Here is a 23992-nt window from a genome sequence, read left to right on the forward strand (position 1 = left end):
ACTCCTCTGTGTTACTTTTTACAATTGCACCTGAATTTAAAATTATCTCAAAATAACGTCTACTTATTATTCTCCAGCTTTATTAAGGTATAATTTACAAATAAAAATTGTATATATTCAAGATGTACATTATGTTTTCATATATTGTGAAATAATTATCACAATGAAGCTAATTACATATCCATCACTTCATGAAGTAACTTTTTGTGGTGAGAATATGTAAAATCTACTTTTCTAGTTAATTTCAAATATATAATACATTATTTTCCCCCTTGCTACCATACATTAATTATAGCCATCATACTGTACATTAGGTCTCCAAAACTTACTCATCTTATAACTGTAAGTTTGTATCCTTTGACCAACATTTCCTTATTTCCCTCCATCCTTGACCCCTGATAACCACAGTTGTACTCTTTGCTTCTATGTATTTGACTTTTTTTGATTCTGCATATAAGTGAGATCATGCAAGATTTGTCTTTATGTTCTGGTTTCCTTCACTTAGCATAAGGTCCAAGAAGTTCATCTATGTTGCAACAAATGGCAAGATCTCCTTCTTTTTTAAGGCTGAATAATATTCTGAGGGGTGTGTGTGCGCGCGCGCACGCGTGTGTGTACATATATCCATTGACAGACTCTTAGGTTGTTCATTTATCTTGGTGATTGTGAATAATGCTTCAATGAACATAGGAGTGCAGACACCTCTTTGAGGTACTGATTTCATTTCTTTGGGGTATATATACAGAAGAGAGATTGCTGGATCATATGGTTGTTCTATTTTTTAATTATTTTAGGAAACATAGTGCTGTTTTCCATAATGGCTATAGAAATTTATATTCTCACTAACAGTATACAAATGTTCCCTTTTCTCCACACCCTTGCCAGTACTTGTTATCTGAGGTGTTTTTGAAAATAGCCATCCTAACAAAAAAAGAGGTGATATCTAATTGTGGTTTTGAGACAGTATAGGGAAGAGACTCAGTCCTGGCAAATAAAGGACATAATAACCAAGATCCCAGTGAGCCTCACATGTCCAGGCATACTCCCTCCAGTACCTTCCTGCCTCCCTTAACAAACTGATATGCCCATAAATTTATAACATTCTGAGCTCCTTGGGGACAAAGGTAACTGCATTTATATTTGTATCTTTAGTGCTTAACACAGTGAATGTTCTCATTAAACTTTTGTTGAATGAATGAATGAATCCTGGAAGATCCGGAGAAAAGAATAACACAAAAATGTTATTAGGAAGTTGCTGAATATAGAAAGACTATTCCAACAGTCATAACGTATTCATTAAGAATGTCTTCAGACCTCTTTGTTTAAACCAATCTTTTTCTCGCCATCTACAGAATGATATGTTTTTCATCAGAATGATAAATCTCAATAGCAAAATATTTTAATTTTACATGACTTTAGCGTATAAATTTACAAAAGAATATTGATTCTATAAAATAGACATTTACATTAATTTAATATAGACTCATATGTAGATACAGGCCCATAGATCTTGTCATTAAATGTTTACCTCCTACCGATCTCACTAACTATAATCTATTTACATCTGCTCACATATATGAAATCAGGCCATAAACTAGTCAAATATTCTCTGGAAAAGATTAAAGATTCATGGTGCTAGAATACTATGAAACTTATACTGATCTTCAGATTACTGGCCTGAATATGACTGATTCATGAAGGGATTGTGAATTTTGTAAGCAAATAAAACCTTGTGAAAGCCTAAACATTATTGACTATGTTTAGATAGATAATTTAACATTACTTTGTATTTTATAATTTTAAATCAGAGAACTCTGCATAATAAGAAGCACTCTATTGGGTTTAACATAGCATAATAATAAGCACTCTATTGGGTTTAACATAGCATAATAATAAGCACTCTATTAGGTTTAATGTCATTTTCCAAACCAATAATAGGCTTGAATTAAGTAGTAAGGCCCTTGCCAAATGTCTTTTTAATTGTCAAAATGTTTTACATTCTAATGTAAGAAGCAGATATCAATATTTATAAGTCAAACAGAATACTTCAATTTGATATGAGAGACATACTCGAATACCATAACAAAAACTTCTTTGTTTCATTTCTATGTGTGAAAATATCTGTCACTTACATGTATTGTCTTCTAATTGAGGGCATGATCACTATTAGAATTATGTATAATCAAATATTGCATTTTTTCACAAGAACAAAGTTTCAAATCCAATCCTAGATAATATAAAAATCTATTTGACCTTTGTAAAATTACATTCAGTGATAACAAATTTAATTACCTCGTATAAAAAGCCAAAAATATCATCAAGTCATAGAAGAAAATAAATTTTGAGTCTTTTACTTTAAGATTAAATACTGAAATTATTTTAATTATATTTTCTTTGCAACTTTTATTGATATAATATTATTATATTCTTAGTTTTTTTATTCTATATTAGTTCTTGAAAAAACTAAAAATACTTTATGCTGTATCATAATTTCCCACTATTGCACACTCTTCACTTGTTGCCTAAGAACAAGCTAAGAATCATGAGCATTAAAACCATTTTTTAAAATGTGATGAACCAATAAAAAATTAAAGGTGCACTTGAGTCTGCTAGATCAACACATTCTTATAATCCCCTCAAGGCCATCATACAGTTTGGCATCAACATTAAAGCTTTGAAAATTATATGACCATCTATTACATTTTAGATGTCACATGTCCTCAGACCGTTTCTATTATAACACAAAACAGAGTTACACCATTTTTTAAAAGATCCCTCTGTTGTTGATAGTTGTCTAAGGTGCTTCTTCCTTTTCTTTTTCAGAATGAAGAATAAATTTTGGTATTTTGAGTTTGGCACATCTGAAACTTTCTCAGCCACCTGCAAGAAGCTACATGAATCTGTAGAAATAGAAGTAAGAAAAAAATGAATTCTCTTTTGTAATACAATGAAATGGCTTGAGCTTGGTTGTTAGTATGTTTGCATTGGAGCCCATGGAATGAAATATATATTAGCAATCCACAGAGACTTACTCAAGATTTTAAATTGTCATTTCATTCACTCATTTGGAATATAGCACTATCTGACATATTAAAGTTAAGTGTAGATATGGGTTGTTTTATGATAGTATAAAAGAATGAGAAGTGGAACACAACTTTGGAAATCGATGCAGTTGTTACTGGGCATAGTGCAGCTAGAAAGGTATAAGATAAAAGCAGCTGAAAAGAAAAAAGTTGCAGAATACATAAAAAATATTATTTTCGGGTCTCAATATCGTATAACCTTTAAAACACAGTTTGCTAAAATTGTACTTACTTTTATGAATAAAGGTTAAAAAGTATACTTTTCCATTCCATTCCCATTCATTAACTAGGTTTTCTCAGTTCCCAAGGTTGCCATTTCCCCATTACATTTATAGAAAGTGGAAATGCCAAGAAAGAGAGCAAAGATAGCAAGAAAAGACACATTTTTAAAAGACTTGGAGCAAATAGGTCTATAAAAAAAAAAGACACTGTAGGACTCACAATTTTGGAGAAATATTATAAAAGAAAATGACTGCGTTATATTGAGAGATTTTCAGGGGTCAAAGAAAAAAGAAAAGTTGTATTTTGATAAATGATAAAGACAAAACCAGAAGAATAGAATTATGAAACATGAACACTTAATGACTAGTTGATATAAATTAAGAAACATTGGCTTCAACGCTTTTCATTTTAAAAATAAATGCAAAAATTTGCTACTGATACTTAAATCATTAGTTGCTTATATTCAGGTAATAAGTTTGGTAAACAGAAGTAGTTATGGACCACATAATGGCCTGACTAGGTCCTTCATTATCCTAACTTTCCAATTTGCTGTTATTAATACTACTACTACTCTCAGTGTAACCTTTTAGCACTTTTATCTCATCATGATTGGTAAACATAATTAAGTATTAGAATTGATGGTCACTGAATGGGAACAAACCCTTCATAATGGGATCAGATCATAACCTTTGAAAGGAACATAATAACAGAGGTGAAGGATTTGGGTTCAACATGGACTTTCTGTTATTACTATTTAGGATGATATATCTGTGTATATGTATGATATATGTACACATATAACTGTATACAAAAATGATATATATAACACATATATAACTATATACATGTATATCTATGTAACTATATATGTACTACAGTTACATATTTAGTTATATATTATATATGACATATAACTACATAGTTAAATATTTAGTATATATAGTTATGTGTCATATGTATTTTTATATACATATAAATATTTATGTGTATACATATTCAATAAAATATATACATTCCCCCTTTACTCTGAGAATCATTGTTTTTTTAAAAAACTGCTTTATATACTAGATTTTAAGTATTTCTTAACCTCAAAAATTATGCTCAAATACAATTTGCAGCAGAAGCTGAAAAGTTTTAGAAAAATTAGAAGTATGGCTTTGGTTGAATGTACGTGGAGATCCTGAATCCTCCTGCACCTCCCTTTACTTTATTCTACCCTTGAGCACAGATTGAAAAGCCGTTGATCTATAAAATAAGATTCTATGTGTCACAAAGTAAAAAAAACAAACAAACCAACAAAAATCTTTAAGTGTTGTATTTACAGCAAAATATTTTGAATGAAAATACATTTGAAAATGGTGATTTGTAATGTGATAAATAATGATAAAATTAAGTGGTTTTGATCCACAGAGCTTGAGATCTTAAACTATTTAGAATGTTCTCCAAGAAATCTGGGTCTATAGAACTAAGTTATGTTTCTTGGAGTGCTGTTTCCACTTACTCTCTCAACCTGGCCTTGTAGCTCTGCATCCCTGGCTTATTTTGGGTGCTATTACATAATATTTATAAATCACAGCTGGCACTGTGTGCATGCCCCCTTGTATTTTTGCATATCTTGGGGTGTGTGTGTGTGTGTGTGTGTGTGTGTGTGTGTATGAATAGCAAGGCAAAATCTGCTTCTCTGCTCACTTTTTAATGAATCCTGTCTATCATATTAGCAGAATATGCCTTTCTACCCTCAAGGTTAGTTTATAATTAAATATAACAAAAACAGCAATTTGAAGATTTGATTCTGTTTGTTGTTGCTTCCTATTTGTCCTAAAATTATACCTACTATGGTTTGAAAAATATATAACAGAATAAACTACTTCAGTAAAAACAGAACCTCCAGCAATAGATACGTGTTTTATAGGCAGCTTTTTCAAAATCAAACTCTCTTTTGTATGTCTTTTTTATTTAATATTTCTCTTTCACATATGAGTTCCTTCGAAAGAGGGCAGACATTTGGGTTGATATGACTATCATGGAATAATAGTTAAGATTTACCTATTATTAACTGCTTCACAGGTGATGCTAAACAATGCACATATATTATTTGATTTAGTCTTCATCAAAACCTTATGATACTATTATATCTCCATTGCAGAGATAAACATTTTCTTCAGTAATTTAAGAGAAATAAGAATTATGTTGCTGCCACAATCTTTAAATCTAATGAGCAAATTGATTGAAAAATATACATATTTACACATATATGTAGAGTTAATGATACATAAAGTAGAATTTTTAAAAAATATTCGTTTATCTTCTAACTTTATTACAAAAGATAAAAATAAATTTTTTAAAGTTACAAGAAAAATATTTTAAAACCGATGTTTATATTAAAGTATTTGTGGGGGGGGGAGGTGAAATGTGTGCCTAAGAAACTCAGGTCAGCATTTGGAATTGAAGATATAGAGTTCATGAATGTTTAGTTTGCTCAGAGTACTGGGCAAAGTTAATGAGAGAATAAGAAAGCCTATTCTATAGATATTTCAGTCTTCTGGTTGACAGGGAGACTGGGAAAGATGGTAAATTTTAAAGCCAAGAATTTCCATCCCAAAATACTGATTTATTGTAATTATTAAATACTCCTAGAAACCTAAATGATCTCGAGAATTAATAAATGGCATGAGTAGCATCAAAAACACAAAATAAATTAGCAGGATTCAAAAGACAATTGCTCAGTAACCTGGAAAACAGAGTTCTTAAAGGCAATAGCCAGAATTCCCAAGCACAGTCTCTGCCCTATGTGTCCTAATACCGAAATTACCTATAAAATAATGTTTTAGGTTTCATCGAGTAAAAATAGAAATTTTTATCTGATATAGACATAGAATCAGACCCACTATGGAAAAAAATTACAGTTTATCATTAATTGTATCTCATCACATTTACCATCCATACTCCAAAGTTCTTCACATGTTTTAAATAGTCCTATCAACTGACATGTTAAGTGGATCTGAAACACTAAAGTCACATATAAAGCTTGTTTTTAACACCTCTGTACAATGTGACTCAGGACTCATATACATGGATTAAAACACATTGGCAGAAAAACTGAAACTGTCTTTTCTTTTAGATAAATTTGTCTCTGGAATAAGATCTTCCATTTTAAAACTGAAAAGAGTGGACAATGGCATCACAGCCTTGCACTCTATAAATAGCTCCCATAGTACTATATGTTAACGACCTTTTTTCTACCTAATAAAAATACTCAGGATTTATTGACTAACTGAGGCTGTTAGCTTTTAAGCTTTTATATTCTTTTCCTCTGTAGCTACCTTTTTAAAAGTCATAAATCTCAAAGGGAATGAAAATATTATCTGACACAGTACTATAACTTGTTTATATTTCATAGCCTTCACCTCAGCTTTTATTTTCATGCACTCAACTGGTGTGCTACAATTACTGGTCTCCATCAGAACCAGCACTGAAATTTTCCAGACTAATGAACATAACGTTAAAGCAAACAGAGGAAGGTAGCCTGGGGTCAAGAACAAGTGGAAACAAATCATTAATAAATAGCAATTTATTTAAGTACATTGTCCTGCTCTCAAAGGAACGTCAATGTTCTTCATCAGTCCTTGTTCTTTGTGACTCTTTCAGAATTTTTTTTTTCACTTCTCAGAGAGCTACTTACTCTGTTTCCCTAAAACTAAACATGACAAGACTCTGAAGAGTGAAAACATGAATAATGGCATACACTGATGTTTTTCAATTGTCACATGTAACTCAGCTGCTTCAATTTTTTTTTTTTTTTTTAAAGAAGCCTCTTTGCAACATGCCCTCCTTTTCTGCAGATGAACAAAGGAATCCTCCTTCACTAATTCTGAAAGTAACTTGTCACAGTGGGGTTCTAAGGCCTAGTCAAATAATTGTCTTAGTGTACTACCTGCTGTGTTCAATATTGAGTGAAAATGGAAGCCAGGCCCCGACTCCAGCTTATTTCATGATTCTTCTGTTATTTAAATGATTTTAGTCAGTTTGGGGGGAGCCAGACCTTTATAAATTAACAGCAGGGAAATACCAAAGGTGTCAGATTGCATATTTATCATCTTTTTCGTGTAATACTTAAATATGTATTAAGAAGTGACTGACATAAATTAGGCAGATTTCAGAAGCCACAGGCCGTGGCTTGTAGAGGACCCCCTTCTGCTTGACATTTCATCCTTGTCAAAGATCAAATTATTTTAATTTAGGCTGCAAATTATAAGGAATGAAGACTTCTTTGTGGGAATTCCCTGTGGTAATCTGACTTTTGTTGTTACTGCTGCTTGTCAGTGTGCAAAAGATATAATATGCATGCAAATAAGGTTAAAAAATATGTACTATCTAATTATCCAGCCAGTACATTCCACTTGAAGACAGTGGGAGGCCTGACACACAGTATGTGTTTGATTCATTGAGGCCTGCAGGGTATTTACACAAGATTACTTTTAATTATGAAATTAATATCTGTTTATCTAGAATATATAGCGGTAAGTGAGTATACACATGACCAGAATTCTTTAGTAAAAGGAAATCATCTTAATTTAGCACAAGAAAAGGAGGAAAAAAGCACTGCTTTCTGGGGGTGGGGGGGGAAGCATCATCCAGATCTTGGTTTCGCCCTCATTGAAACAAATTAAATGAAACCTTGGCACTTTCTCTAGAATTTGTTTCTACCCCTGCCAAGGAGTCTCAAGATGTGTTTCTTTATTTCACAGTTTTTATTTTTCGGTGAACAAGATGCAATCCTAGCTTCAGTATGATGAGGCGAATGTGGAAAAAGAGAGGGCTTTTTTTGTTTTGTTTTGTTTATTTTTCATCATTTTCATGGAACGTTGTGTCTTCTGAGTTCAAAAATCATGACTGCCATGAGAAATGATGAAGTTAGTGTCAATAGCTTTTTCTGTACTAAGACATGGCAAATGAAATAATGCCACTGCAAACATATTTCAGTTTAGGAAATGCATATCCCTCACAAAATTCTTTTAAAAACAAAGTGCTTTTATCTCTTTTCATATTCACTTATAATTGAAAATGGGATAATTTCTAGAATGTATAATAATAACTAGCATTTTAGAGAAGACAAATGAATAAATAGTAATTTTAAAAATACAGAATAATCTTGTCACTGTCCACATATGTCCATTAGTGGAAATGAATGGAAAATCCAAAAAACTAAAAAGTGACCGCTCTGAATATAACAAAACGTTGTTAGTGAATTTTACATTTTTCATAATCACCAGGGTGTTTTGTCACTAGGAATTTAAGAAAAAATGGGCTGATTAACCTTCTTTCTTTTTAAACCCATTTTTGAAGCAGCTATAAAATCATGCTGGATTGAAGGTCTTTTAACTGCTACTCCTATTTCCCTCACTCAATCTGCCCGGTCCTCCATATTCATTTGGACAACTGTGCCTCTCATGGCCTTTGACATCTGCTTAGGACTTCATCTAGTCCAAGAAGTCATCCTTGGTAAATTCAGTGTGATTGAAATCTCTCAGAATCACTGTTTTGAATTTTACTTTTTTTTTTTAAACAAAAGTATTTTAAGCTACTTCTTTCTCTGCCCCAAAGGTGTGAGACCAGGAGGCATCAATTTTGTTTCTTTACTTTCCCCCAATAGTACCTTGCAGTGTGTTCTAAATAGGGGCAGTCATCACAATTTCTTCCTAAAATTTGACCATAGTTTCCAGAATTAACCTTTGTGTAATACATTAGAAACTTGCAGCTGGTCAAATATATATGCAGATACTAACAAGTCTCTCCCAAAGGTTTTCTACAAACAAAGATATACTGGTGACTTAATTTGATCATTTTTAAGGACTACTAGAGATTGTTAGGGGCTATTTCATCTTTTATATTGACTCAGGGTAAGTGTTTAACTGTTCTTGAAAGCCTTGTGCAGAAATGACAACATTATGGATTTCAATGCTCTTATTAAAAGATAAGGAAATGAAAAAGAAGAAATCAGGGAAATAAATATAAAATATTTTACTGTTTCCGTTTCTTTCTTTTTACCCATCAGTGTGATGGAGTACAGATAGATTTAATAAACATCTCTCTGGAAGGAATTGCTATTTTGAATATACCAAGCATGCATGGAGGATCCAATCTTTGGGGAGAGTCTAAGAAAAGACGAAGCCATCGACGAATAGAGAAAAAAGGGTCTGACAAAAGGACCACCGTCACAGATGCCAAAGAGTTGAAGTTTGCAAGTCAAGGTCAGTTTTCTAACAATTAATTGTTAAATTGCTTGTTAACCTGCTTTCAAAGTCTTCTTTAAAAGTTAAGAGTTTTCCATTGCACTATAGTAATATATATATTTTTACAGTTGTATTTTTGATATTATGAGATACCCATGTGTGATTAACTTATATCACAATAGATTATAACTCAAGTATAAATTGGCTACATTTTTCATTATTCTTTGTATATAGCTCTTCCCACAGAAAATAAAATACATTTGGGGTATTTCATGGATAATAAAATAGAAGATATTATACATTAAGCTCTTCTGAAATGTGATTGTCTTAAATAGGACATTTGAGTTGCTGGAATAAGGACCTAGTTAAGGCTTTTCTAAGGTTGTGTTATAAGAGATTTTGTTCTTTTATGCTTTGGTCAGGCTATGAGATTGAAGGTATTTTACATAGCTGTTGTTCTAAGTTCCACATATAACAGAATGTTTAAATATCCCATGATAAATTTTGGTTATCTGCTGAATTTTTCCAGAAAGTTAGTAACAAGTAGGAGACCTGGGAAACAGAGAGCAAAGACCTAAAAAAATAGACTATACTAACTATGGGTCGGAATTTTCAACTCTATTATAATATAGTTCTCATTGGGACATGATAGCTAATTCTTAAAGATTTTATAAACTAAGATATCAATGTGATATTCTGATAACTAATCATGTCCCAATAGTTTATGTATATAATTCTACAATATCATTTTTACCTTCTAGAATTTACCTAATACTATTGATGACACTGAGAAATCAAAACATGTTGTCTCAGCTCAGTGTACCAAGGACAAAATATGAAGATTTCAGTGTTAATAGACTAATATAAATAAATTACTAAAAAATGAAATAGAATAAAGTGAGAAAATGGTTGGTGGGCTTTATGGTGGTGGGCAATAGCTTTATGTTTTGGTGTCTTTGAGTACCTGGTTCAAGTTTCAGTAACAGGCAGTGACTTCTGTTATATAAAATTTGGTACCATGAAAGTGAAAAAGATTGATGGAGAAAGTGTTAGGTATTCTCTTGAAAGAAATGCTTATCACAGCCTGCCAATGACAAGTGGTTCTGATGCCCTTAAAATGTGTAAGCAATCTTGGAGAACTGTATTAGTACAAGCAAGTTTATAACAAATCAATTAAAAATTATATACTCAAAATATAACTATGAAAATATGAAGGAAAATAATATTTTGAAGGAGAAATATAGAGAAAAAATGAGAGGTTTGTGCTATATGAATTAGAGGAGGAAAATAAACATAATTATTAATTTCTAGAAGTTATTGACATTAATTTATATTTGTATTTAAATATACATTTAAATATAAAATTAGATTTCTTAAAAGGGTAGTGAAAAATTCTAAGTATTGGAATTAGCTTAAGGATCATACTAAGACCAAACTTAAAAAACTCTTTTGTAATCGTGTAGGCTGTATTATTAGGTACCACATATGTACTCCTTGCTTCCTTCCTTAAAACTATTTTTACTAAATAATATATACAAAATAATTTCCAGGTTAAGTTTTCTGTTTGGTCACTACATCCCAATACTTGTTGGTATGTCATTCTACACATTCCCGATACTTATACAAATTGATTCTCAATGGCTCAGCTGCCAACTACATTCACCGAGTTGCCAAACATTTCTTAGATACACGACTGTGCTTCACCCAAACACATGTCTGTACATTCTGGAGCTGCTGCATACATGTCATTTACCTGGGCTCACTCACCCTCCTTTGTATGATTTTTTTCAGGAACACACATTTAGAATAAACTACAGACAAACCAGACTCAAATATTGTCATAGGCTGTCAGCGCCTGTAACTATTGGAAAAGCGCTCTCTTCCCTTTCTGTCTTCTTTCTTTCTACTGTGGAACTATTAGAACCAATTTCCCATAAATACTGGGAAATGAGGAAGTGAGAATATATAGGCCTGGTGACTCAGTAATACATTTTTCTCAGTACACAGATGGGAAAAAGTTAAAAAACAGTAGAGCTCCGAGAGGTTTCAAAGGTCATTATATGAGCAAAAACAGAAGTATGGTAGGCTCAATTTTTGCTCCCTGACTTAACTGACTAGCTTATAGTTTTGATTTAGTATTATTTCAGGATAAATATAATCTCAGAACCAAGAATGGCCTTTTGAGTTGATCATTTTTTAAAAACCTGTAATATATTAGTCTTTTCTTTTTAGCGATTTCAGTATTGTTTTCACTTTGAGATATTTTGCAACAGAATACCAAAAGTATCTCAGAATGCTTCTAAGTTTTGATTTCATATTTATTCTGCTAATTCTTCAATGTTATACTTAATAGTCAAAAACAAAATTTGCTACTGAGTTAGTCACATTTACCCCTTTCCTAAATAGTAATATTTCTATCACTTGATTTTGTTCTCAATTTCTTGACACAAAAACAGCGATAGGGCAGGCATGGTGGCTCACACATGCAATCCTCACACTTTGGGAGGCCAAGGTAGGAGGATCACTTGAAGCCGGGAGTTCAAGCCCAGCCTAGGCAACATACTGGGAAAGGAGGAAATAGAATAGCACCTAGTGGGTAGCACAGGCCTACAGTCCCAACTACTCAGAAGGCTGAGGAGGGACAATCCCTTGACCCCAGGAGTTCAAGACTGCAGTGAGCTATAATTGAGCCATTACACTTCAGCCTGGACAATGAAGCAAGGACTCTGTCTCTAAAAACAACAACAACAACAACAACAACAACAAAAAGCAATAGTATTAAATCTGAGGATCAATCAGTATTTCAAATTTAAATGTATTTCAAACTCACACAAAATTATTATAAGCACTGACTTTAGAATGAATATGGCCAATATGGCTCTAGTCCAACTCATTTTTAACTTACAATAAAATTAATAACTTTCATTGTTAGAAAATACATGAAATGAAATGAAAAACTTAATAATGTAATTTTCTTCTTGTTCTTTCTTAAAATATTAACTAACACTGTTTCTCATATGCCTCTGTAAAAAATCATCAGAAGTTTCAACTAAATTTTTACACTGTTGAAATAGATACTTGCTTTCATAAACTTTAGTTTCTTTTGGAAGGGGAGAAAATGGGGGAAGCATATAACTAAATTCATGTAATAAATGTACTTATTTTATTTAATAAAAGGATTTAATTTGTTTTAAGTTTACTCTTTTAATTTAAAGAAGTATCATAGTCCAAAGGTATGAGATCAGGTTTGGATCATTAAGTCCGTATTTATACTAAACCATACATAATCTGGGACTTATGCATAATTTATTTGCTTGCAATCTTTGAAGACACTCACATAATAAAATCAGAATATCTTCAATAAGTTCATTGGTTGGAAATTTTACTGATTACTTTAGAGTTGACAAAATTATAAGTAATTCATTTAATTACATTATTCCAGCAAAATATTCTAAAATAGTTGGATGCAATTCTGAAACATATTCACATTCACACTCAACTAATGCAGTAGACATTTTCTTTCTGTGCATATGTGATTGTAAATACAAATAAATGTATTATATGTAGATGGCATAGTCTTGAAGCAAAACTGTAAACTAGGCCAAATTAGTCTTCAGTTCTCTTAGCTTTAACATTCGATCTTTCCCATGTCTTTCAGTGACTGAGTTCATCTTTTTCTCCCCCTCTTCTGAATTAAACTCAGAAAGATGTCTAATAAATTCATTCACATTAATGTATAAATGACTGATTGCAGATGAAAGTAGAGGTATTTGCATTTTAAAAGATATAAAGGCCTTCAGCTAAAACATTATTTTTCAAACTGTATTCCACTGAGTTATAACTGCAATTCTTCAGCAGTTCTGTAATAAATGTAACAAAAAATTCATTGCCAGATTTGGGGACAATAAAAAAAATCTATAATAAAAAATATATTTATCATATTAACAGTTATCAAATCATTAACTTGTGTTACTAGACAAAAACAACTTCTCCTTCTCTTCCTCCTCTTTTTTCTCTCTATATAGGTAGATGAATATATAGATAGTTATACATACCCATACACACACACGTATATATATGCATATAAAGAAATGAATAACTGGCATTCACTGGAAAGTCTGTCGATCTGCAATGGACATTTAAAAATATGTTTCTGCACATTTCGTGAGAAATACTGTGCAAATGGGCACATTAGCACTACAGTGCATGGGAACCACATGCAATTAAAAGGCCAGCAAATTCAGCTACTTTGGCATGTCACAAGCACCAAACAACATATGGCAATCAGTGTACATGAAAACAAAGTGACAATACCTAAATGAAAATGTGGACCACCATAAGATGTATTTTTCTTCATAAAGAAATTGTATCAGTTAACTAACTCCCCCAAATATTAATAATTTTGTACTGGCTTATATATCAAGCACACTTTTATCAGAGAAGATTTAAATATGCTCACAACTGCATGTAAGGAGCCAGCAAATGACATTGGAGCATTTCAGGTATGTACGCAGAATAAAATAAATTTGACTAATTGAAGCTTTGCAGTTCAATTCAATTCAATGACACAGCAAGTATCATTATGTCATGAATTTGTTTTGTCGAAGGTGAAAAATTCTGTTAAAAAGATACTTTCGAAAAGTATGTTTTAACCAAGAGTGAGGACCTCTCAAGGAATATGAATCAATATAGTTATTCTAATTGATTTAGCTTTGAAGATCCAAGTCCAACTATTCCAGTTTTCGGTAGTGGAAACAGAATGGTTCAATATGGCTGAAAAGCAACACATTCATACTATTTAATTATATATATGTGTGTATCAGGATATTGCCAATACCACAAAACCAAAACAAAGTGCAGGAATCTATGAAAAATAAGATATTATCGCATTGCAATTGTCTTCATCAAAATAGATCCATATTCTCACAGATTGACTGTGGGTTTTTTGTTGTTGTTGTTTGTTTGCTTTGTTTTGTTTTGAGACGGAGTCTCACTCTGTTGCCTAGGGTGGAGTGCAGTGGTGCTGTCTCAGCTCACTGCAAGCTCCACCTCCCAGGTTCACACCATTCTCCCGCCTCAGCCTCCAGAGTAGCTGGGACAGGCGCCTGCCACCATGCCCAGCTAATTTTGTTTTTGTATTTTTAGTAGAGGCAGGTTTCACCAGGTTAGCCAGATGGTCTCGATCTCCTGACCTCACGATTCACCCTCCTCGGCCTCCCAAAGTGCTGAGATTACAGGCGTGAGCCACCGCGCCTGGCCTCTCACAGACTGATTGTACTGAGAGTGTTAGCAATTAGAACTCCTAAAATGGATTTGCACAAATAAATTTTCAATTTTCTCTTTTACTTACTGGTTTATAAAATGTTGATTTGTTTAAAATGAAGTTGTTGACTGCTTTAAAAAGTTTGATAACCACTGAGCAAAAGTAATTATATTCAAATTATAGAGTTTCAAACATTTGCCAGAAGCTAAGGGAGCAGCTGGACTTTCCGCCTGAAACCTCATTAAGTAGGTGACTGTCTACCCTGCATATGGATACAACTGTCCAGGTACCCATCATGCAAAAGTTTATTTAAAAACTAATTAACATATTATATTGTCCAGACAAGTTTCAGTGATTTCATTCACATTTAACAATGCTACTCTTTTCTTTGGGCAGAATTTCCCAAAACCCAGCAAGGACTCCACTGATGGAAAATGAGATGGGTTAGTGGGTACATGGACGAAAATTTTAAAAGTTTAATGGTTTTATATTTACTATTACAGTTGTCTTCTCTTTGTGGTAAGAAATGCTGAGGTTTTTACTATCATATAATATAAATCAAAATTTCTTTTAAAAATTAATTCATTTAAGTAAAAATAGAGTAAAACAACCCACCTGATAATTTAGAAGATACTTAGATATTGCCAAAATGGTGAAGGTGAAGTCAGAAAGACTGACGTTCAGAAAACTACACTCAGCTGTTGCAGTTTTCACCACCTTGATAGTGTCTGCATAGCCCCATGTGGGATTACTTAATCACTTCTATGCATTTCACGAAGGCGGCATAGTGTTCATGGTTCTTGGTGCAGGCACCAGATTCCAGCTGGCTGGGCTCAAACCCCAACTCTGCTGCTTATCTGGACAACTTTGGGCAAGTAACTTCATCTCCTTGTACTTTAATCTCCCTATCTCTAAAATGGGCACAAAGAATGATGCCTTCTTCATATGGTGACTGTGAGGATGAGAAAAGACAGCCCAGATTAGAAGCTTAGAATAGGGGCCAGTCTGTAGCAAATGCCTAGTTAATGCTAGCTAATATCTCTCATGGAAACACTCAGGACAAAAAAAAAAAAAAAATCAAATAAGTAACCCCACGTGGAAATACTTTACTGTAAACATTGTTTTTATTCTTCATCATCTTGGATAAAATTTACTATGTATCATTTCCCCCAGAATAAACTTTTCCATACACTTTGCACCAAACATCCTCATCCTACCCTATTTGATCTCTCTGTGCACTGTTGGGAGAGACTGTGTATCTGACTGGCTGTCAAGGAGTCTCTCTACTCAAGTGACTTTATTACTATTAATTTTGTTAACTCCCAGAAATTATGAAGAAAAGCAAAACAAAGCAATACAAACCAAATTGATCAAAGAGAATAAATGAGCTGATGTCTGTGAAAGCTTGGCAAAACTTAAATTTCTTTTGCCTCTAAAGATAAATATGGTTTCTAGCTCCAATGTCTTCATCTTTAAAGATGAGTTTTGGAAGAGCTCACTGGTGGTGAGTGCTAGAAGAAATGAGATTAATCTATGTGTGCTTTACATTATATTACCCAGATAATTGTATGAAGTATTTCAATATTAAGATTCTCACACTTTGTATACCTTGTGAAAGTTATTCTTATTTGAAAGTTGATGGCAATGGATATTTGTCATCCATTATTATCAATTTTTCTAGACATTTCTGTGGGTTATTTAGGGTAATTTAGAAAGCAGTGTTTTAAGTTGTCTAAATATAAATGCAATATTCATTTTAGAACTGTAGACGATATATTTGGCGTTCGAACACCGGCAAGCAGAACAATTTCCAAGCATTTAATTTCAGTGATTAAATCAATTAAATTTAGAAACGACAAAAGGATTTCATGCAGCATTATTATACCTGGTTGTTAGAATTGTTGAAAAAGATAATGGCATTTGAGATGCTGCATTTCACAAAAATATATGCATACACTAATACCATGATATTTTCATTGGTTGAAAATAGATAGATCCAAACATTTGCTACCTAGTAACCTTTAAGTAGATGTCTCAAAATGAGTTCCTAACTATGTTTTTAAACTGCTTCCTTTGAAATTTTTTAGCAATGTTAATGCAAATAATAGCACATGCTTAATAAGACTAAGTATCAAAATTGCTGTTAAATTTAAGATTACATCATATACCCGGGTATCTTAATGTGATGGCTCTAAGATTTTTTTCAAGTTATAATTTTAAAGTTTGTAAAAACTAATAAAAAGAAATTAGAAAATATAAGGCATATTTCTAAAATGTAAAAATAAAAATATTTTCAATATATAATACCAGGTACTCTTATCTTTTGTTTGGCTATCCTATAAAAGCATATACATTATCGAGACGCATTAATGAAATTTCTATTTGTCATAGTACTGTAAAAACTGCAGACACTGGTAGCTCCTAGAAATTTAAAAAGCACAAACTAGAAATATGAATAATATTTTAGAGGAACTGAGCCACTAGATGACAATATTTAGAACATATTTTCATATCCCTTCTGAAGCTATACAAATTACCTTTTCATGACCATCATTATTGCCCCCTTTCCCCTTGTTCAACAGTAAAATTTTAAAAATCTGATGTGCTGTATAATTTTAAAAACAAAATCTGACAAGCAGTATAATGCTATAACCTTTTACAGTAGAATTGGTAGGACTGCAAAGTCATTTTAAATTGAATATAAAAGATAAGTAATCATTTAAACAGAAAAGTGGTGTTTTCTAGTACATAAATGAAATCATCACCATTGATCATCAACTTCTTCATTCCTGAAAAGAACTTGAAATTAGGAAAATGGACAAAATCCAAAAAGGTACACAGGAATGGCAGAATAATGAGCAACTTTCTATCACCTAATGAATGTAGGGAAACAAGAAAAATGAGTTTTTAGCACCAGTCGCATTTTGAAAACTATACGGTTTATTAATCAATTTAATAGTTGCAAGGGAAAAAGGAAATGAATGTGTTAACTCGGGATTTTAATTAAGGCTCAGATTGTTAATCTTGTATGACTTCTGAGGAAGAATACCTTGTTTATTTTCAAAATTCTATATGCTATTCTAAAACCCTTCTATATTTCTAGCTATTGAATTTTGCAACTGCAGACAAGGTTAGAAAATACAAATGCTTTAATGGGTATGTTCTGTAGACCCTGATATCTGATATCAGTGTAAAATTATCATCTTATTTGTTTCTGTGGCACAGTTGTCCAATCCTCTGTCTATTGAAAATAGTGGCAGATCACCTACCTAGAGTAAGGCTGCATCTTAACTTTAAGTCAATTTAACATACGCAGTGGTAGAAATATAAAACAGATTTCCAAACTAAATAAATATTGCCTGATAACATAATGCTCAAGTAATTAAATAACACATATAGAGTATACCTTCTAATACTAGACACATAAAGTTTCCAAATATGAATCCATACACATTTCCTAAATATAAAGCTTGATAGCAATCTCGCTCTTTGAGGGTAATGATTTGAAGCTAAGGTGGTAGATAGCTCCCCAGAAAATTACAATTATTTTTTTCTATCATCAGGATATCTGACAATAAATTGGGGAGGATTTTTAAAAAACATAAGCATTAAAGGACTATTAAAAAGACATGAAATCAATTACAGAAAGTATGAAACATAAGTCATGGTTTTTTTTATTGATATTAAAAACCATTTTCCTTGTTCCTCCAGATAGAGAATAGTAACTGAGAAAAACTATAACCTAATTGAGAATAAAACTTCAATTGTACCATTTTGTGAAATGACATCTCACCAGCAATTTAAAGTTATACCAGAAGAGATATCAGGCTTTTATTTTACCTTCTTTATTTATATTTTGTTTTCTAATAACTTTAATGGATGTAATATAATGGCCACACTCTAGCACTTGATTCTTCTTGCACACATTTATCTAAGAAGGGTGATAGGAGGGTCCAGTGAACTGCAAAGAAACTTGTTTCTTGAAAAATCAAATCTCATCATCTACTAGTATTTGAGCTGTATGAATCTGAATTAAACAAAGCAGCTAACCATTGGAGTTCCACTGCCATGAGTTTAGTCTCCATGAATATAGTCTTTTATTATATAGAGCTAATTATCACATGAATAGTAGCTCCTTGGAAGTGTGAAGCCATTCCGTTTCGTGGAAATACATAGAAGCTCATATAGTTCACGAGTTCCACCACATTGAGAGTAATCATTCTCTTGGCTTAATGAAAATAGTTCCATTGTTCTTCTTTTAATAAATTCGAGTTTATCAACTCAGGTTATTATTTTAATGTCTGCTTTAGGCAAGGTTTGTTAGCTGTTGTACAGTATCAGATATTAATCAGATTAAGTATTGACGTCTGAATATCATAAGGTGACAGGCATTTGCAGGAAGATTACAAATCTACATGGATAAACATGACTAATTTAAAATAGCCCTGGGGAGCATCTTTTAGAAAGTTCAAATACCTGATGAATGCTGCACTGTTATTTTAATTATCCCATAATATGGCACAAAATAACAATCTCATTTCATCCTTTTATTTACAAAGCTGTTTCCATTATCATTATATTTTACCTGCTCAGGCTCTGAAAGATTACTCCTCGTTGAGAGATTCATTAAAAGAGAATAATTATATTATATTTCACAGATTGGCAGAAAGTAAATGTATCTTTGAACAATTCCATTTCCCTGAGCAGTTGTTCATTTCAGAGTTGAAGACAGGTCTATTAAGTACTTTCTACCCTTTTTAAACATGTCAAAGCTAACTATTAATACTGAAATTAGTAATTTGGCTCTGGTTTAATAAAAAATCAGCTGCTATTTGTAAAACTGAATTTCTGTGAATAAAACAAACAATATTTTCAAAAATACTGACTAACAAAGAACATTAAGTAATTTTATTTTGCAGAATATATAAATGCATGTCTCTTCTGATAATTAAAGCCCTTAGCACACTGTCTTGCTTTCCTACTAACGCTTCTTAACCCAAAAAGCTACATAAAACATATTTTCTTACTAAGTCTATGACATTCAAATTTTCAGAGTATCCTGTTAGAAGAATAGTAAGAGATGGAAAGTCAACTAGTATCAGAAAACATTCCATTTTTAGATTTACTGCAAGAACATTTCATGGAATTTGTGATAAAAAGTTTTATTCAAAATTAAAAAGTCATGTGCACAAAAATGTGACTTCCATATAAAATAGATTTGAGAAGTCATTTCATATTTTAACGTGTTTTTGCCATGAAATAACCTAACTATGTTCACTTGCAAGTAACTGAGGATGCTACTTATACATTTCTCTAGTAAGTAATTGAGCAAAAATGAAATATTGTGTTAATCAGTGACGGCTTTACAAGAATTTTTATACTTGGTGATAAATACTTTTTTCCCCAAATGTCCTCAGTATTTTTGTCTTTTTTTTCATGACATCACTTTGGCCAGCTCACCACGAGTGCAGTATTAGAATATCTAGTGAGTCTAGTGGGAAGCAAGGAGTCAATGCATCTTTTACTCAGTCTGAAAGTATGAAAATGCTCTTTTGATTTTAAAAAGACAGTAATTGTATCAAATTTAACAATTTAAAATGTGTGTAGGATTTGAGGAGCCCTCAGATATGCAATGAAGTAATCTGCGTGTCTCATTTTAAAAGTATGTTAACTAAAATATACTGACATATTAACAGTGGTGTTTTGAGTTGGATATTTTATACCTTTGTGTAGTTAGATATTATTTTCAATTCTTTGTTAATACATTTTCTCTTTCTTTTTAAATTACTGGAAACAGTTTCTTCCAAAGGTTTTCAATAAATTCCTTATTGTAATTGTTTTGTTAAGATAAACTATTCTAAATTTCTGTTTGCTTTTTTTTTTGTTTCTCATTTCTGCTGTTTGTCTTTTGAATATTTTATATGTTATCTTTGTAAACATTACTTTTCATCCAAATGTTCATGTAAAAGTCAGCAATCAAAAAGGAACTATAACAGGTGTTTTCGTTCTTGAGGAATGAAATGAATGTGCTGTTTATGGTAGATACTGAAATTTAACTTCCTTTGCAATTCAAGAGCCATTCTGTTATCCAAAACATTTTTAAAAAATCAAAACTGAAATAAATGAATTACTCTAGGTATAAAAGTTGAATTAAACTAAAAAACAAAACTGATATTTGAAACCCCTGTGGTAGACTTTAGTACACATGAGTATTTACTAGTGAGTACTCAGATATGTCTTGTGTATATGTGTTGTAATAGAGTGTGTGTGCATGTGTGTGTCTGCATGTGTATTTATATTGTTAATGGGGACAAGCTAATAATGGATATGTAGATATCAAAATAAAGCATGGAATAAAAACATACTTGAACACAAATTATTTTGGAAGCCCTAATCAGAAAATCAGGCATGCAAAGTATCACTTCAAGAGGAAGGCGGGTTCGGTGGTGTTTTTGTTTTGCAGAGGAAGCTGATAGTAGGAAACAACAAAACAAGGTTCTCTAAGAAAACAAATCATTACGCCATTACCCCAAAGGAGAGGATGAAAATGTATAGTCAGGAGAAGGGAATTCCCTCTTTTGTCTTAGTTTTTTTTTTTTTTTTTTTCTTCCACTAGTATTATCTCTTAAGAATAATGTTTTCTTCAGATTTCATTACTAGTCCTCCTCCAGGTGAGAATGTCCATTCTGTGGTGATTCCTGCCACAGTAGTTGAACAACCCACTCTTCTCGGTTGACCCTTGTAGCACTGCTGCACCTGACTCATGCACCAGAACACAGTAGCTTGGGTGGGAAGACATTAATTCTAGGACTGTACTGACTTTTCTTTTGGTATTTTTTGGTTTTCAGTCTTCCCAAAGGTGCATGATAAAAAATGAGTTATCATATTCCATGGGCAAGGGAAAAAAAGAGCAAATTAGTATCATATCAACTGGTTTATCAGAATGCTCAACTTACCCAGGCTGCCTTCCTTCAACTTTCTTTTCCACTTAGTAGCCGCTGATAGGGAAGACTTTTGACATGGACATTAAAAGCTACTGCCTTTCCTACACACAGCTTTTAGTTTTTAGTTTTGCGCACTATAAGTGAGAGATAACAACGTGCTAGCAGCCCTCGCTCTCTCTGGTCGCCTCCTCGGCCTTGGCATCCGCTCTGGCGATGCTCGAGGGGCCCTTCAGCCCGCCGCTGCGCTGTGGAGACCCCTCTCTGGGGCTGACCAAGGCCAGAGCCGGCTCCCTCTGCTCACGGGGAGGTGCGGAGGGGGAGGCGTGCGCTGGAGCCCGAGGTGCGTGTGGCGCTCGCCGGCAGGCTCTCCGTGGGCGCAGGCTCAGTGGACCAAACTCGGTGCGGCCAGCTGCCGACGGCTATGCTTGACGAGGACGAACTCCCTCTGGGCTGCCGGAGCGCCTGGGCTAGGTGCTGCGAAGTCTCACCGTGGGTGCCAGTGAAAGGTCAAACCGGCTGGGCTTCTAGGACAGGTGGGGACTTGGAGAACTTTTCTGTCTAGCGAAAGGATTGTAAACGCACCAATCAGCGCTCTGTGTCTAGATAAAGGTTTGTAAACACACCAATCAGCAATCTGTGAAAACAGAACAAGCATCGCTCTGTGAAATGGACCAATCAGCTCTCTGTAAAATGGACCAATCAGCAGGATGTGGGTGGGGCCAGATAAGGCAATAAAACCAGGCCATGGGTGCTAGCAGCAGTAACACGGTGGGTTCGTGTTGCAGTGTGTGGTGTCTTTGTTTTGTTGCTCTTTGCAACAAGTCTTGCTGCTGCTCACTCTTTGGGTCCGGTGCTGCTTTTATGAGTTGTAACACTCAGAGCAATGGTTTGCAGCCTCACTCTTGAAGCCAGGAAGACCACGAACCCACCGGGAGGGATGAACTCCAGATGCCCCCACCTTGACTGTGAAGGTCTGCTGCCTCACTCCCAAAGTCAGCAAGACCACGAACCGACCAGAAAGGAAACTCCGGACGTCTGAACATCAGAAGGAACAAACTCGGGACAGACCATCCTTAAGAACTGTAATACTCACAGTGAGGGTCCGTGGCTTCATTCTTGAAGTCAATGAGACCAAGAACCTACCAATGCCAGACACATAAGCACATGACTACAATAAGTTGTATGGTTAAAAACAAAAAAGAAATCTGCAATCTAATTATCTTTGCCACGTCAGTCTCATAACCTATACAAATGGGCATAAACATTTATGACTTTTCTACCTCCTTGTGTGATTTTTACAACTCTACATTTTAAACAATGATTAAGTAGAAATGTAAGATAAACTCTGTAAAATTTAAAATATGCACAAAGCTACCCATCTAGAATATTTGAAGCACATCCAAACATATAGCCCACATTTACTGCAGAGGTGAAGGAGCCATTTTCTAACTGCACCAGTAGCCCTTATAGAAATGAGTCCTGGCACCACAGAAGAATAAAAATAAATATCCATTTTTTAGTTTATGGAAAATTTTAAGTTTTCTAAAAAGTTATGATTAAAGTAGAGTCCTCATGACTGGACATCTTTAAGTCAGTTTTAATGAAGAGTTAGGTTCTGACTGGTTTCTGGTCCAGCTTTATGGATTGTTTTAATCAGATTTATGATGTGTTTTAATCTTCCTTTCTGAAGAAAGGGGCAATTCCTATTAAAATATTTGTCCCAATAAAAGTTGACTAAAGTTCATTCTTTTCAGGTATTGGGATGATTAGAACACCTTATTTATGCAGGTAATTTCTTACTGTCTCGTCTGCTCATTTGTTGCTTTCTTCTTCATGGTGAATCGTGGGATATCGTATTTTCTTACTGCTTTCCCTTCCGTTGCACATCTACATCGCTCACTTTCTTAAGATTATATTGGCCAACAGCACTGATTCCCTCGGAACCACATAACCAAATCACCATGACGACCCTCACTGATCTAGAAGCAGAGACCATGTCACCTCAGCAAATAGTTCAGGTTGTACCTGCTGCTCTTAAATTTCTGATTTCTCGGTAGAGGTGTAATGCGTTTCTGGTGATGCACAGAGCTGTTCATAAGATCACTGTCTAAGTGGCTGTAAGGGAAAGTACAGGCTGCCTAAGAAATTAATGTGAGGTGTGGCTTGCTGGGGTGAAAATAAAGTGTAAGAGAAGACAGAGAACCGGTAATGGGCCCTACCTAAGCTGCAAAACTCTTTTCAAACAGA

The 23992-nt window shown here is 33.5% G+C and overlaps 1 protein-coding gene across 10 annotated transcripts in view; it reads left to right on the forward strand.

Moving 5' to 3' along the window:
• Positions 1-23992, forward strand: part of DGKB (diacylglycerol kinase beta) — an 833256-nt gene that overhangs the window by 638322 nt on the left and 170942 nt on the right. For all 10 annotated transcript variants that reach the window (XM_073009083.1, XM_073009084.1, XM_007981994.3 and 7 more), the window contains 2 exons: positions 2824-2914; positions 9361-9556. In XM_073009083.1, coding sequence (XP_072865184.1) covers positions 2824-2914; positions 9361-9556 — 287 coding nt within the window. The remainder of the gene's footprint in view (positions 1-2823; positions 2915-9360; positions 9557-23992) is intronic.

Source organism: Chlorocebus sabaeus, chromosome 21, assembly GCF_047675955.1.
Source record: "Chlorocebus sabaeus isolate Y175 chromosome 21, mChlSab1.0.hap1, whole genome shotgun sequence".
In the NCBI taxonomy this organism is placed as follows: domain Eukaryota; kingdom Metazoa; phylum Chordata; class Mammalia; order Primates; family Cercopithecidae; genus Chlorocebus; species Chlorocebus sabaeus.